The sequence below is a fragment of the Notolepis coatsorum genome (assembly GCF_963971535.1).
Source record: "Notolepis coatsorum genome assembly, chromosome: 9".
Lineage (NCBI taxonomy): Eukaryota > Metazoa > Chordata > Actinopteri > Aulopiformes > Paralepididae > Notolepis > Notolepis coatsorum.
Window position 1 is genome coordinate 123,957,854 of NC_140173.1, and position 17,003 is coordinate 123,974,856.

The following is a 17,003-nucleotide window of genomic DNA, read 5'->3' on the forward strand; positions in this document are numbered from 1 at the left end:
GAACTGCTGCGGTCAGGCAAGCGATACCGGAGTCTCAAGGCGAGCACAGAAAGACTCAGAAGAAGCTTCTATCCCCAGGCCATCAGGCTGCTAAACGAACAATGAATGAACACTACACAACAACAACCACCAAACGCACATAGCACACACATCCACACGCACACACTCACTTTAAACAAACACACTGTAGCACCCACTCCACACACTTTATAGCACACACCCACTTTAAACAAACACACTGTAGCGCCCACTCCCCACACTTTATATTTATGGATGAAGGATTGCACTACAACTCGTACACCTTACTGTAAATTGTACCTAAAATTGTACCTCATCCCATTTCTGCTTTGCACTAGATAGTACTGTACATTAGTACACTGCATAGTATTGTGTATTGTATATTATATGGTAACTCAGAACATTGTACATATGTCTATACCGAACACTGTGACCTCATTTTTCTTCTTCTAAATTCATGCTATATTATGTTATTATGTTATTTGATACTATCTTGTCTAGCACAGTCTCTGGAGCGTAACAGTAAGAAGCATTTTGTATGAAAGTATTCTGTACTTCTGTATGACAACTATTAAAGAACTTGAACTTGAACTTGAACATACACACACACAGCTCCTCTCACTCACACACAGCAAACAAAAGACCTAGAAGTCTGTCTGATCTGATTCATCCACCTCCTCTCCTCTCCCCTTACAGCTGTTGGAGATGGTGGAGCCTAGTGAGTGGATCCACGTCACCCTCTTGGACCAGGTTTACAGCCCCATCAGAACCACAGTGCTGGGGCAGAGGCTGCTACTTTTAAAACATTATCTTTACATTTAAACTTGCACTTTAATTTGTATTATTTAATTTGTTTATTATGATTGATTATTGTATTTGTTATTAAAATACATTTGATTAAGCAAGTAGCTTAATTAAGATCCAAATTCAAATGTTTCATGAGTCCTTATTTAAATGTGCTATGGGATCATGTTGTTAAGGCAGAGGGAGGGTGACATTCACAGGTGTGCAGACTTGAGCACGTGAGGTAAAACATGCACTGGAGCCCTGAAAATGAGCCGCGCCCACAGGAAGCAGAGATGGAGGGTGTGACAGAAATAATCGTTAGATTAGTCGACTAATCGAAAAAAGAATCCACAGATTAGTCGACTACCAAAATAATCGTTAGTTGCAGCCCTATTATACAGACTGCAGTGACTGTTCTACCCCATATATTGGTTATGAGCACCACTGAGGTCATGGATCAGCTCCATACCATCTTCTGTCCGACCTACAACCTCTAAAGCATGCATGCTCTACTTCATTGCTGGGCTAAGTACTTCTATTCTATTCATATAAGCTTACTACATGTATCTATTACTTGTCCGCCTACTAGAAGCACGGGAACTCTCTAACCCCTGTCTCCCTGTCTCTCTGTGAGGACTTTATTAACAGATTGCAGAATGGGTACAATACAGTACGGCTCACACAATTGTTAACACAATGGGGACGAACAACGTATATCTCCGTGTTTCGATTCCACCCGTTGTGGACAGAAGCACGGATAAATCCGTGGCAAGTTGTTTTTATTCCATATTAATAACTTATTCAAGGTCGCCGAGCGGCACTGCAGATATACCCTACTCATTGAATTCGAGAAGGTGCAATACCGGCCAGATCCTCTTAGGGGCGCTATCGCGATAATGCAGTGTGCCCTGTGGCCGAACGGTGGATTTTATTTTTGATTTTTTTACTTTCAATGGAGATTTCAGTTAGCAGGATTCTAGATGTGCAGCATGTAGCTTGGATTACGTTTTGCATCGCAGATTTCACCATGCAATAAGGGGATTTATCATCAGCCAATGGCCATATCGATCTACCAGATGGCGATCGATAACGGGGAAATGCTCGGGGGGGTCCCACCGGACCATGGTAAGATCTTTTTCACATAAAGTATATCCCGATCAGGCCTTGTTTTGATAGCCATCCAGGCGTTCGGCCTATGAGGCTAATGAGGCTAACGCGGTTATTGGTGATCAATAATCAGAAACGACGTCCCCCGCCCCCCCCCCCCCCCCCCTTTCATGCATACATGCGTGAGGATCGTGCCGATCATATGCAGTTTGAGTTTTAAATGGAGCGTATCTATAACCGAAATGCCATTGGATTTAACGTTATTAGCTATTAGCCCATTATCTCGGCTTCCAGGAAATATACTAGACCAAATCCGGTATAATACTTATATTCACGGCGCTATAAAATGAGAACGTATTGATGAATTTTTTTTTTCTTTAAGCCATTTTTAAGGGACGGTTTAGGTCTCAATTCACAATGAGAATGGACAGATAGCAATACTATATAAAGTATAGATTTAGCTTTACAAACAGCCCCATGTCTGTTTACATTTCACGGTCCTCTTGAGATGAATTAGACTCATCCCAGTGGCCGCGAAAGTGTTAAGGGGATGCAGACCAGAGAAAGACTTTCGTCTTGTTTACATCAGGGTCCCCCATTTTCAATTCATCATGACATTTATGACGTACACGACAGTCCCATACAGTACTGTTACATCCAGACATTCATGACATACAAGATATACAGTACTGTTTAAGAGACAGAGATCCTAAAAGAAAATATATACATTCGAGGGGGAAGAAACTGTACATTGGAGGGGGTTGGGTGGGTGGGGGTTTGGACATTTACCGGGGCCAGTTTCTAATTGCAGCCTCCCGTAGGTGGATGTCTCGTGGTGATGGCCAAGGTGGTGCGATCTCCCCTACGTCGCCCCCATACTTCAAATGAATCAGAGCGGAATACATACACGAATACATTCATCCAAATGGAATATGACTCTAATATTTTGAGTTCCGAGCCTTGACATTTAGCCTCTATCTTATTTATATACCAGCGCTCGTTTCCTATGCTTTTTCTTTTGTTGTTGTTGTTGTTGTTCTTAGCTCTATTCTATTTAAATCTTCAAAATTGTTCTTATGTACCTCAGTTGCTATTGCAATGTACATACCGGTATATGTGTTTTATTACACGTATATGTGATGATGATTTAAGACAAGCTTTCTCTAAATGGTAAATGGGAAATGGTGCATTTATATAGCGCTTTTATCCAAACCGCTTTACAATTTGTTCCTCACATTGGACCCATTCACTCACACATTCACACACCGACAGCGGAGGCAACCATGCAAGGTGCCAACCTGCTCATCAGTGTCTTGCTCAAGGACACTTCAACATGCTTCCTGGAGGAGCGGGAATCGAACTGGGAACCTCTGGATTACCAGATGACTGCTACCTCCTGAGCCACTGTCGCCCCCAGGCTTTTGAAAATGTAGGGGAGACCTTGCTCATAATGGAGCAGTTGACATACAAGATAAAACTTGAGAATACACCAGCCTTTTTCTTTATCTCTTTTGACGCACAACTTAAAAAATATTTCTGTGGGTCCAAACGAAGACAGGGCAGTCCTACAGGTAGTTTTGAGGGCAGTCCTACAGGTAGTTTTGAGGGCAGTCCAACAGGTAGTTTTGATGGCAGTCCTACAGGTAGTTTTGAGGGCAGTCCAACAGGTAGTTTTGATGGCAGTCCAACAGGTAGTTTTGAGGCCAGTCCAACAGGTAGTTTTGACGATGAACAGAGGCTGAGTGCTGCGTCAATGGAGCTCCTAACATAATTTGTTGGCCCAAATAATATATTAATATCTGTGTAATAAAAATATCTGTGTCCATCTCGTTTCCCAAATTCGGATTCGGGCTCATCCCTAGTAGACAGTAGCGCATAATTAATTAATTGTTGACAGTGATTAAGACAATGTGAAGTAGTATTTTTGTAACATCACCACATTTAATAATTTAGCTGACACTTTTGTCAAACATGACAATTGTGTGCAACAAAGCCAACAAAGGGATACACTAAACGATGAGAGGTATTGTTCATTTAACATAGTGTCAAACTCAAGTGCTTCACTTGGAGTGCATAACAAGCATAGACATAAGAGTCTATGTAGTCCAAATAAGACAAAGTATTTTTGTTTGAATAAGTGTGTTTGGCAGAAGAATGAGTTGGCTTCAGCTGCCCTGACTGTGGTGGGAAGTTCATCCATTTCAAAGGAACTATAGGTGTGAAAACACCCTAATGCAAAAAAAACGACTAACAAGTTCCTAATGAATGCATTTTTTAATTGCACCCATTACCGAAGTTTATCCGATTACCAATTGGTGTGATATTTGTTGTGAGGCATTGCCACGCTATTATCTACATTCTACATGTATCAGTGTGACAAACATCATGTCTCTATCATTGACAGAACGACACAAAACGCACACCTCTTCAACACGTCACGTTTGGTGGAAAAAGGAACCGTTTACAATGCGTTTATGTCATGGCAAACAACTTTTTTTTTGTTTGGAGACCGATCAACTTATGCTAGCTGTTTGGTCACAGCTAAAAACAGCAAACAAATCAATTCCAACATGGATCTCGACGTCCTCGTATCTTACGTCATTATGAGAGTGTCCTCCCCAGGCTCTCCCAACACTCCATCGACATAGAGGGGCGATGAGGTGAAGCTGTATTTGTCCCACTGTCTGCCCTCGTCAAAACTCAGCCTATAGTGGGAGGATGGCGGTCGGATCACAGAGGACAAACACAATAAATAGAATGTGAGTTTAACACCAAAAGTACAAAAAAGACATACCTCTCATTTGATTTATGTTAAAGGTGCTATAGATAATATTCAGCCACTAGATGTCGCAGTAGAGCACCAGCATGTAATTTATCCAATCAGGTGCATTCCACACAGGAAATGGGAAGTAGGGGGGGATACATGCACGCAACATGTAAACAACATTTATTGCACTCAACATGTAAACAACAACATTCATATGCACGCAACATGTAAACAACAACATTCATTTTGGACCTGCAATTTCTTTTTAAATGATATAATTTGGTGGGGGGAGGGGGGGGGGCAATACGTATATTTCGTACCATTCTAAAAGCTATTTTTTATGATTACTCTACATAAACATTGTATCTATAGCACCTTTAACACATTGAGTGCCAACGACGAGATTAGTCGTCTTAACTCGCCATGCGTTGAGTGCCAATGACGAGTTTTCTAGTTTTTTTCTCGTTATTTCTTTTATTAGCAATATCCATTCATTTTTCATCCATCCAGCCTGATCATTGGGAATGGCTCTGAGCTCGAAAAGGGCAAATACCGCCGCCTATCGTCTCCCGGATGGTATTGCACATCATTGGATTGGATTGGCTGAAAAAGTGCATCGAAAAAAATAACTCCGGTCCACGTTTTACTTCTGGGGGGACTGGAAGAAGCGTTGATTATCTGTTTCGGAGTATAACGTTGGATCGATAAACGCGATCGATATTTGGAATGGCGATCAGGAATTGGATTAATCTTTTTGCAGAACATCTGATGTGAGGTAAGGACTCTATGTTACCAGTTTTGGGTTAATCAGATGTTTTTTTCACAGCGATCACAATGTGTGTGTGTGTGTGCGTAACGTTAGCGCTAAGCACGGCATAGATAATCAATTTTTCTGCCCGCTTTTCTAGCGTGCATAAGAATAATAGCATAATATACTATGGATAATCTAGAGTTTATTTGAAAACGATTAATAAATCAGCCGTAAAATGACAACATGTTTTGTGTATTCCACTAAAGGGCTATTATCGCGGAATTTCTCTGAAATTACTAGAACTCTCCGAAACTATACTCGTATTCAAAACGGTATAAAACGGAAATGTACCAATGAAAAAACAATCCGTTTCGTACATGTTGACTGCAAGCAAGTCATTGATAAGCGAGGGGTGTTTTAGACCCATAGCCATAATTTAAGATATAGTATAGTTTAAGCGTTCGCAAATATCCCCAACCTCCCATTGACTAAAGCGCTGGCACGGAAGGGGTTATCTGGGCATAGGGGCGTGGCTCTCAATGTGTTAAAGATATAACCTAAAACAAAGGTGTAATTGACCTATCTCAACAGTTGTGATTGGAGGATCAAAAAAAGAGGTGGGGCTTGAGATAGTCATTACCAGATGTGTCTGATGGGCAGAGGTGTGTGCCGAATAGCCACCAGAGCTCCTCCCTGGTTGAGGAACAACAAACTATACTCTTCATCAAACACCTGCAAAACAGGGAGAGTTCACTCATAGTCATCCATGTTAAATCCACATGCCAAATTGTTCACAGCACATTACATCACATCAACAACAACAACAACAACATCTTAACACATTGTGCGCAATAAACGGCGTAAGTCGTTATTGCCCGCCATGCCTTGAACGCCAACAACGGCGTAAATCGTTTTTGGGATCAATATTTCGTTTTTTCGCCATGGCATTCATAATTCATCCAGCCTCCCTCCGGACTGCAGTGGCACCCTGTCTGAGATTTCAACGCCTCAATACCGCCGCCTGGTGGATGGTCGGGCGAGTTACACTAACGTCAAACCGGAAGTGGCGATCGGTGCATCAAGGAAATCCCTCTGGCAGTCATATCTTGTTACGTGGGTCCAGACAAACATTTGAGTGCATTTGGATCGCTTTCGAAACGCAATAATCGATATGATTTCGACGTTTATTGCGCCATACAAACCGGAAATGGGTCTAGGCGATCAACGTCAAATAATTGGGATCTTTTTACTCCAGTCTCATCGGCGAACGGTAAAAGGACACAAACGTTATTTTCAGCCCGATTGTCCATTTCCTTGTTTGCAATCAGTCTGATCAATATATCCATAGATATCTTGAATATATCAACCCATACTAAATAAAGCCGTTACTGACGATCAAGGAATTATAAACGACCCCCCCCCCCCCATTTCCTTCACGCATGATGAAGCATAATGTATACCGATCATATACATTTGAATTTTTTAATATAGCGTGTATAGGAAAGAAACGCCAATCGATAATCTATCATATGCGTCAGGGCCTATAACTAGCGTTTTTGGAATTACAGCAGAAAAGCTTAAAAACATACTTATATTCTCGAAGGTATTAACACAACAATGTATGAATGAAAAAATATAACGTTCCCACATCCGGAACGATAGATAATCGATGTTGAATGGGCCATAGTAATGTCAATATAGCTATAATATTTAAAAAGTTATAGCCCTGCAAAGAAGGTAAACATCTCCATAGGGTTACAGTGCTGGCAGACTGGGTATAATGATGAGCACAATGCCCGGCGCCCAATGTGTTAAAACAATATTAATAAAAGAAAACCATTGAACACAGCTGGTTACACAGCTACAGTGTGAGGAGTTGCATTCACATAAACAATCCCTCCCCAGAGCTGGTACATGCAGCATGCTATCAAGTCAAGTGATGGGTGTTATGCATCATTCATCAAAAAGGTTGCTCTCCTCGCGGAATTACTGAATCGCAAGCCAATGGGAAAAAAATGTACTCAAAGAAAATCAATGCCACGTGCTCCCTTTTTCTCTTCGTTTACAAGTTCAGAATCAGATGCGGTCAAATTGTTACCTCTCTCCAAGTATTGCCAGCGTTGGATGTGATGAAAATGCTGATGTTACCACTGGTCAGCTCAGGCCCAATCACACCTGAATGGAGAGGGTGTATTTTGTACAGTAGGTAAACAATTTTGTTTCTTTTGCAGCGACATACAGTAGTAACTTCAGTGCTTTTACCGTCTTCAAACATTAATCCATGCAGGTCTCATGAAGCAGAAATAGATAGAGATAGAGTTGTACCATTCCTGCTGTCTTGTTGTACAAAACTTGTAAGTCGCTTTGGATAAAAGTGTCAGCTAAATGACAAAATGTAAATGTAAATGTAAATAGGTAACCATACACACATACAAATAACAATAACAATAAGCATTTAACAATAAACTTAACAATAAACACAGATGGTGTTTTTTTTTCTTTTCTTTTGCTATTTAATTGTCTTTCCACAAGTACTAGGCAACAGATGTTCAGACAAACACAAAAAGATAAATTTCACACCATCGACCTATTTTTGATTGAGACAGGAAATCCATTTTGTGTGCAGAGAGCAGCACCGGCTATGGATTAGTGAAGGAGCTCAGCGGAAGGCAGGAGTATCGAGAGCAGCTGTGTAACTATGCTGCAAATGAGGAGCCGCAGGTGGGACGGGGAGCCCTGTGGTAAACACTAATGATGAGGGCGGGGAGTAAACAAAGGTGTGGATGAACACAGATCAAACAACTGATCAGAATTACCTGATGCTACTATGATTCCCGGAGCGGACTCCTTGCTCACAATGTTTCCTGACGTGTACGGGTTCTCAGACACGTGGAGGTGCAGATGTAACGAACAGTAGGGCTGAGAAGGAAAAAGGCCACGTTAGAAAAAGATAAAGAGGCGTAGATCGTCATTAGTCAAGTGCGGATAATGATCCAAATGATCCCACCGGCCCTCTGTCAGAAGACACTCTCACCTGTTCACAGTAGACGCTGTTTCCATGGAGATCCGCCGATGGAGCCTGTAGCAGACGCCAATCTCTCCCCTTGTTGTATGTGATGTAAGTTTTCACTTGGTTCTCCACAACTTTATTTGACAGGAACACCCCTTTAATCCCTGCTACCTATGATCATAACAGAGAGAGAGAAAGGGATGAGAAAAAAAAATCTGATCACCCGTAAATTATTCACACTTAAAGCAGAATGCCTAGTTTCCAGAAGAAGAGATTTCTGTGCACGGTAGCTTTCCTGACAGGGAGCTCTATTTTGGACCATCTGTAGGACTGCAGGATCAAAACAACATATGGTGGAGCCTTAAGACATTTCTACTTCTTTGTATTTAAGAGCAGAGAGATGAAGGCACTCATGCAGCTATCACTTAAGCTCACACTGATCCTCTATACAGTGTTGCACGAATCCTTGTCAAAGGTACGACTGACAAAGACTTTACAGTAACCGGTTGGCCATTGGGGCAGAATATTTTAGGGCGCCATACATGTCATAGGCTACACATAAATGTGAATGAGATTGGCGAGATCTCATAGCTGATAGCAACTTGGCTACATGTATGTTATCATGTGTGGCTTTTTGCTGCTAGCTGCAGATGAAGTTAATCTAGAGCAGGGGTCTCAAACTCAATTTACCTGGGGGCCGCTGGAGGTAGAGTCTAGGTGAGGCTGGGCCGCATCAAATATTCCACACAAAAAGGGTTTCAAGTATTTTTTTTTAATTTTTATGGAAATGTATGGTTGAAACATGCAAACGTTCAAACGCACACACACTAATAAGCATTGGAGGCTTTTAACCAGGGCCAGACTGGGGAAATCATTCAGGCTAGGAAATATAGTGCGAAATATAGCCCCAGTCAGGCCACTTTTTAAGCGGGGGGGTCCCCCACCAGGAGATTTTGTGTTACAAAGACTTAATTTCCTGCATTCTGGTGCAGGAATTGTTTTATTTGTGATGACATGATTGCAATTTATTTTTTTATTTAAAAAAATAATTTGGGGAATTTTAAAATTTTTTGTGGAAATCATCTGGGGGGCCGCAAAATATCCACAATAGCCACAATTGGCCCGCGGGCCGCGAGTTTGAGACCCCTGATCTATAGTGAAGTAGCCATTTGCTGTTACTGCTTTCTAAGCTTGCTAATGCTTAGCTCATATCATGTCTGTCAGCACAAATATGCTTATGTCCATGTTAATTGCCCTGCGATGCATTTATGTATGTGCAGGGCTGTACGCTAAGCTTTTTCACTAGGGGCACACTTGCCCCTAAATGAGAAATTTAGGGGCAAAACATATTTTTTAGGGGCACATTTTTAAATAACAATTTTACCATTATTTATATCGATTGTTTTTGATTTAAAAAAAAAGAAAAAAAATTATTTTATATAAATCTTTTTTTTAATACAATATATATATTATATAATCATACTTGTAGTTGTATTATCTGCGAGACATCGCCACCACGCAACAAGTCAAAATGCTCGCTATATGCAACCAGCTCCACTGTCTGTGTGTACTCGAGTAGCCTCCAGCTACGGCCAGGATTCTCCGGAGCTGCAGCTGGACCCTATACTGTAGCCTCCAGCTACGGCCAGGATTCTCCGGTGCTGCAGCTGGACCCTATTGACTATATTCAGTGTGCCCTCAGCTCGAATACGCATCGACTCAGTGTTATAAGACATTGATATCAGAATTCAGGAGCTATCTGAACTATTTAGTTTAATGGGACGTTTCGTTTTGAACAGTAAGCTAACGCGAGCTATCATGCACTACTAGACTTGCTGGAGCATTTGTTGATATCAGTAGCTACTGTAGCCGGCTGGCAGGCTCACCGAGGTCCCAGTGTCCCACTAGACTCGAGACTAGTGTTTACAACAGCCACGGGTGCGGGAGGGAGGAGGAGCAGCAGACGCCACAGCTCTCTCCGTGTGTCTGAGTTCAGTTCAGTTCGGCTCACTATAGGAGGTTGAACGCGTCGAAAATATGAAGCAATACTAACTTTACTTTTCTTCATAGCTAAATCAGACAGTCAGCCAGTCTATCAGAGTGAGTGCTCAGTCGATTGTTCCCGCTGATCATACCTGCTGAGTGCTCACTGCTCAGCTCGCGTGAGTGACGTCATCGCGTCATCACACGCCTTGGATAATTTAGGAGTGAAATGCGAATGCAAGGCTTGAAAGCACTACTCGCAAGCCCGCCCCCAGATAATATTTACCAATCGCAACGGCCAATTAAAGGGGCAATTCGCGATCATCTCGTCGCAGTGTACAGCCCTGATGTGGTGTAACCATATTGAATGAATCTATGTTTTTCAATGTGTATATAATGTAAATATCTGGTGGATGACAGCATCTGCTATTAGATCTCACATGAGGAGGACAGTATTTAGTGGTGTGTTTTCAAGTTAGACTGGGAAGCCAGTTCTAATAGAGCCCTGGGCTCCGAGGTCATCGGCAGCTTGTTAACATAAACACTGATAAGCACTGGTGGAGGCAGGTTTGGTCAGAGCTACGGGGAGAGTTTGACATCGATAGAAACGGACGTTTAGTGTGTTAAAGGTGACCAGCCGTTGCCATGGTAGCGTGTCACGTAGTAACGAGAAGAGGGGGCGGGGCCCGTTGCTAGGGGGAGACGTTATGAGATGTGAGTTCCTTCCGGGGTAAGTTAGATTGAGACACGACGCACAGGCGAGCAGACGCGTTGATCAGAGACTTTGAAAGGATCCCTCCTCCCCTCGCGGGGGGGGGGGGGGCAGGAAGGGAATATGCCACATCATTGCTAGCTTCGGCTAACAGGGGAGGTTTTGGCCGACGACGAGGCCCAGAACCATTGGACTAATAGCATAAGAGACGGTGGAGAAGAATGAATTAAGACTGTTCAAGGACATTACAGAATTGGTTACATCTGGTATGAGGCTTTGTTTATGGAATAAACAACGTTTTTCCAAGAAAGGTACCACGTTTGCCAGTGTCGAATTCTTCTGATTACGGATTGCATTTACGGGGATGAAACAGTTGTACAGCCAGTATGAGAAGGTCGACTTCGGAGTAAGAGACAAACACAATGCAGAAACTTCACGAACACAGGTGACGAGGTAATACTGGCTGATTATGATTATAAGATTGCTACATGTTTTAGTTTAGGAGATTAATGTCACAGAAGAGAGAGAGAGAGAGAGAGAGAGAGAGAGAGAGAGAGAGAGAGAGAAGAGAGAGAGAGAGAGAGAGAGAGAGAGAGAGAGAGAGAGAGAGAGAGAGAGAGAGAGAGAGAGAGAGAATAAATAGGGTTGCCAACTGTCCCATATTAGCCGGGACATCCCAGTATATTGGGCTAAATTGGTTTGTTCCATATGGAACTTCCCTTGTCCCGTATATTGATTATATATTGAATTTCTCTGTGGAGGAGAGAAGACAAGAGAAGAGAAGAGAAGAGAAGAAAAGAGAAGATGACAAGAGAAGAGAGGCAATGAGAGAAGAGAAGAGAAGAGAAGAGAAGAGAAGAGAAGAGAAGAGAAGAGAAGAGAAGAGAAGAGAAGAGAAGAGAAGAGAAGAGAAGAAGAGAGGAGAGGAGAGGAGAGGAGAGGAGAGGAGAGGAGAGGAGAGGAGAGGAGAGGAGAGGACAGGACAGGAGAGGACAGGAGAGGACAGGAGATAGCAGCTGTTGTTTCAGAACCATGGACTATGCTGTTTGATGTGTAGAAACGCTCACGAATAATACCTTTCAGCTTGGCCATATGCCTCCAGGAAATGAAATGTATCAAGATGGATCTTCCAAATGTTGTTTATTTCACTGATATGTATTACCTTACATATTACGATCAAATGATTGTGTTTGTTGTAATGTTGCTGATTTTGAGTGTTCTGTGTCTATAAAAGGAAGGAACAAGAACTTTGAGAGAGACTGCTCATATGAGTCATATAAGTAAGATATTCTGACAAAGCTGACAAGCCTATTGTTCAGTTCAAGTTGGTAAATGGTCTAAAAAGGTGCAAGCTCAACATTTTGTTGACTGTTTTAAATGTGAAAGGCACATTTAACGTTCCATGGAGATACAGTATTTGGTGTTATTTCATGTCTGACTGAGAGGTAAAGTGACACCACACCCCAAGGAAATGTCAACAATCACATTTAGTCTCTTATTTAGTAGTGAGAAGGTTGGCAACCTTACTGTATATGAGACACTCAGATGCTGTGGGGCAATGTGCACTATAGCACCATCTGTCCCTCCAAGACGTAACAGTTCACGCTTTCTTCAACATTCTTGAACTGCAGTACAGAGAGCCCAGAATATCACACCTGTTCACTCGGCTGTAGTCCCTGTCCCCAGAGACTAAACAACGGTTGCATAAGCAGGCCATAACATGGTCCACCTCAGCTTGGCCCAGCTAAGTAGCATGAAAAAGTGTAATAGGGTCAGACAACACCTCACCGAGGGCAGCGGCGCTTCCTACCTCATAGAGTTCTATCATGACGTTCCCCTCGGGCCCTACGCTGCTCACGATGTTCTCCATGGCCAGGGTGAAGAACAGGCCCCTGGCCTCAGACATGTACAGGTTATAGGAGTCATTCTGGTGCCAGTCCTGCACCGCTGCGATGACCTGGTTATCGTCTGTGCTGATTATCTGCAAGTCCTGGATGTGGAAACGTACAAGTAAGCATAACGTCCTATATCCTAACCCAACCCCCTCCAATGTACAGTCATTTACCTAGTATGGTTTTGTCAATAGTCCAATGTACAATTTTGTTTGTTTGTACAGTGTCTCCCCCCCCCCCCCCCCCCTCAATGTACAGTTTTGCTTGTTTATACAGTGTGCCCCCCCCCCCCCCAACCACCTCCAATGTAAATTACCCAGTATGGTTGTCAATATCCCAACGTACCCAACCCCCCCCACCCAACCTCCTCCAATGTACAGTTTCTACGTCAAATGTATATACTCCCTTTTCTTGACTCCTTCTGTATCACAAACAGTACTGTATTTGCAAATCTGGTATGTCATAAATGTATAGATGTAGCAGTACTGACTATCTGTATGTCATGTATGTCATATATGTCCTGATGAATTGAAAATGGGGGACCCTGATGTAAACAAGACGAAAGTCTTTCTCTGGTCTGCATCCCCTTAACAATTGTGTGTATTGAGCTGTACTGTATTGTACCCATTCTGCAATCTGTTAATAAAGTTTTCAATCAATTCAATCAAACGTTACAGCGCTGGTGTCGGGTGACCTTGTATCTGCGATTTTTGGTGTTTTCTGTGTTCTTTTTGTTTTTTTTTATTACTCAAATTGAAAGTTTACACGGTCCTGTATGTTGTCGGCGAGTAACCGTTACAACAACTTGCTTCGGAGAGAAGCTTTTGGGATTTTTTAACTCCAGTCCTTAGTCCCTAATGCCATGAATGAGGATCAGTCCCTCTAATATCACTGCGTGAATCCCTGTCATCTACAGCTCACCACTTATCCTTGCAGCAGAGATGCTGTTTTATATATATAATATAATATAATATATATATTATATATATATTATATTATAATATATAAATTAATCGCATATTTTGTATCTGTTCTAAATCTACCTTAAACTGATATTTTTCAAGTTTTAATACTCTTATCAACGTGAGAGTCGACAAATGCTTGCTTTATGCAATACATGCATGTTTATTTAATGCCACAATGAGAAATACTGTCCAGAATCTTCGAGTAACTAAGATGTGCAAACTGCATTGTAAAACAAACAAAAAAAAGCCCAACAAAAAAATAACAGGTGGCTATACCAATTTACTAACTGTAACATTACATAGTAATGATTACTAACACAGTAGTGTGTTGAACTTTACACTTGAACTATTCATCCCCATTTTTTTGTTTAAGCAGCCATTTAACACAAAAGGATGACCCTCATGCATTGCAAATGTGCATCAAATTCAAAACAAACAGAGTGATGCACAAATTAAAAGAAAATAATAATTTAAAACAATGAATAAAGTGTGCATGAAATAATAGGGGAAAGAAAAAGTTAGGAACTTGTTTCATTCACCCACACAAGGGCTGAGGACTCACCCCCCCCCCCCTCACACACACACACACACACACACACACACACACACACACACACACACACACACACACACACACACACACACACACACACACACACACACACACACACACACACACACACACACACACACACACACACACACACACACACACACACACACACACACACACACACACACACACACACTCTCCCAGCACTCTTTTGCTGCGTCCCAATTCTCCCATTGGCCCTACGGCTCCGTTTTGCGCGTTCCCGCGAAGTGTAGGGGTGTCCCATTTCACTTTGGATCAAGGGGTAGTGACGTTTCAGCCCTCCAAATGGCCCTACAAACAGAGTCTGCCACGATGCAGGCTTGATTTCAAGGGAGAGATGGTATTTCCCAGAATGCACTGCAAACCTTTCGCAAATCTAAAGAAAAAGAAAATGGCGGAGCGGTCCCAGTAATTTAGAGAAATGGAAGTATTGATTTCTTCGTAACAAATCATTAAAAAAATTAAGTCAACTTCGCCTATGGGATTGATTGATTGGAAATTGTATTAACAGATTGCAGAATGGGTACAATACAGTACGCCTCAATACACACAATTGGGATGCAGACCAGAGAAAGACTTTCAACTTGTTTACATCAGGGTCCCCCATTTTCAATTCATCATAACATTTATGACATACAGATAAACAGTACTGTTACATCCAGATATTTATGACATACAAAATATACAAATTTACAGTACTGTTTAAGGGACAGAGTTTCTAAAAGAGAGTATATACATTTGAGGGGGAGGAAAACAGATCGCTTCTTGGCCCTGTTTCAACGCATGGTTGACAAAATGCCAGAACTATAGTGTGGGTACTGTATTGGGGGGGGGGGGGTAAATTAATTTTATTAAAATGTATTTTCTACAATTGTTTTTTTTTGATATTTAAAGTTTTTTTTAATTTTTCTCAAACAAGACAATACATACACGACTAAACAAGACAAGAAATGATAATAATAACAATAACAACAAGGGGCGAGGGGGGGGGGGGGGGGGGGGTTGCAGAGCGTTACAAAGGTTCAGTAGACAAACTTATTCCAGATAGTGATCTAATAAAGTTCAGGGGACCTTGAAGGCCATCGGGCCTATCACTCTCTTGAAGAGACAGAGCAGCCTGTTCCATCGATAGCAAGTCCATGAAGTCCTTGCGCCAGTTCTCCATACTGAAGCAGTTCGGTTTGCGTTCTTTCCAGTTCATTAAAATAATCCGTTTGCATGCTAGAAAAGCCAGTGCTACAGTATTATTTACAATCTTTGCTTGAGCAGTGTCCATTTTTACACCCAATATACACATTATAGGGCAAGGATTAATGTCAATTTGGAGAGTAACTGACAGGTCCTCAGCAATGTCCAACCAAAATTGCCTAACAAGCGGGCAGTGCCACAGCAAGTGCATGAGCGTACCCTCTACTCCACACCCATGCCAGCACAATTTGGGTAGGGTGTGATTCATTTTATTCAATGTACAGGGTGTTATATAGGCCCTGTGTAGTATCTTTAATTGTATAATTTTATATTTTTTTTATATTTTCTACAATTGTTAATATTTGCAGTGGATTTGTATTCTCTTTACATATACATGCGAATTACTAGAATTTATATCAAGAGAACCTAGAAGTAAAAAGTAAATATGTACTACCACTAGTACCATGTAATACACTGCAGTACTCTGTATTAACCTGCAATACCATGTTGTACCCTGTACTACCATGGTCATATTCTGTTGTATCATGTAGTACGCTATACTGCCATGTAGTACCATGCAATACCATGTAGTACTACTGTATATGCTTTATTATAGTCTCACCCATTCATGTTCTATTTGACTGACATACTGTATGAATATAAAGAACCTGACTAACATTTGATTAAACTTGTGCTACAAAATAACACAAAATGTCACGAGTTTGATACCAAAAACCTTTTTATATACAAGCATAAACACTGAAGACATTAGTTATAATTTACATGGTATGCAGAGCAAGCTTCATGGTCCTTCTGACCATTACTTACAGCTGCCTGGCTGTATGTAATGTAAACAGTCGGCGTGTGGGTGAGTTGCGTCATTACGCTGTCGTGCTAGTGCTGTCCCATTTCTGCAGCATTTCTCTCTTGCCCCTTCCTCATCTCTCTCACCCCCCCCCCCCCCTCTCTCTCTCTCTCTCTCTCTCTCTCTCTCTCTCTCTCTCTCTCTCACACACACACACACACTTTGAGTCAGAAAACAAACATAGTATCAATGAGAGTATCAATAATACACCCGAGTGAAGTCTAGTAAAACATTTAAATATATATATATATGTACATATATAATTATTATTTATTTTGTAAGCGGTAATCTTGCGGTAAAAAAAATTGTGGCGTTAAAAGAATTTTGCGTTAATAACGCGTTAACTTTGACAGCCTTAATATAT

At 41.6% G+C, this 17,003-nt stretch overlaps 1 protein-coding gene across 1 annotated transcript in view; it reads right to left on the bottom strand.

Annotated features, from left to right (window-relative positions):
- Positions 1 to 17,003, bottom strand: part of LOC311234740 (VPS10 domain-containing receptor SorCS1-like) — a gene marked incomplete at both ends in the record, with an annotated part of 304,411 nt that overhangs the window by 71,316 nt on the left and 216,092 nt on the right. The window contains 6 exons of the mRNA XM_084321983.1: positions 4,509 to 4,616; positions 6,070 to 6,161; positions 7,528 to 7,604; positions 8,246 to 8,348; positions 8,464 to 8,610; positions 12,945 to 13,124. Coding sequence (XP_084178109.1) covers positions 4,509 to 4,616; positions 6,070 to 6,161; positions 7,528 to 7,604; positions 8,246 to 8,348; positions 8,464 to 8,610; positions 12,945 to 13,124 — 707 coding nt within the window. The remainder of the gene's footprint in view (positions 1 to 4,508; positions 4,617 to 6,069; positions 6,162 to 7,527; positions 7,605 to 8,245; positions 8,349 to 8,463; positions 8,611 to 12,944; positions 13,125 to 17,003) is intronic.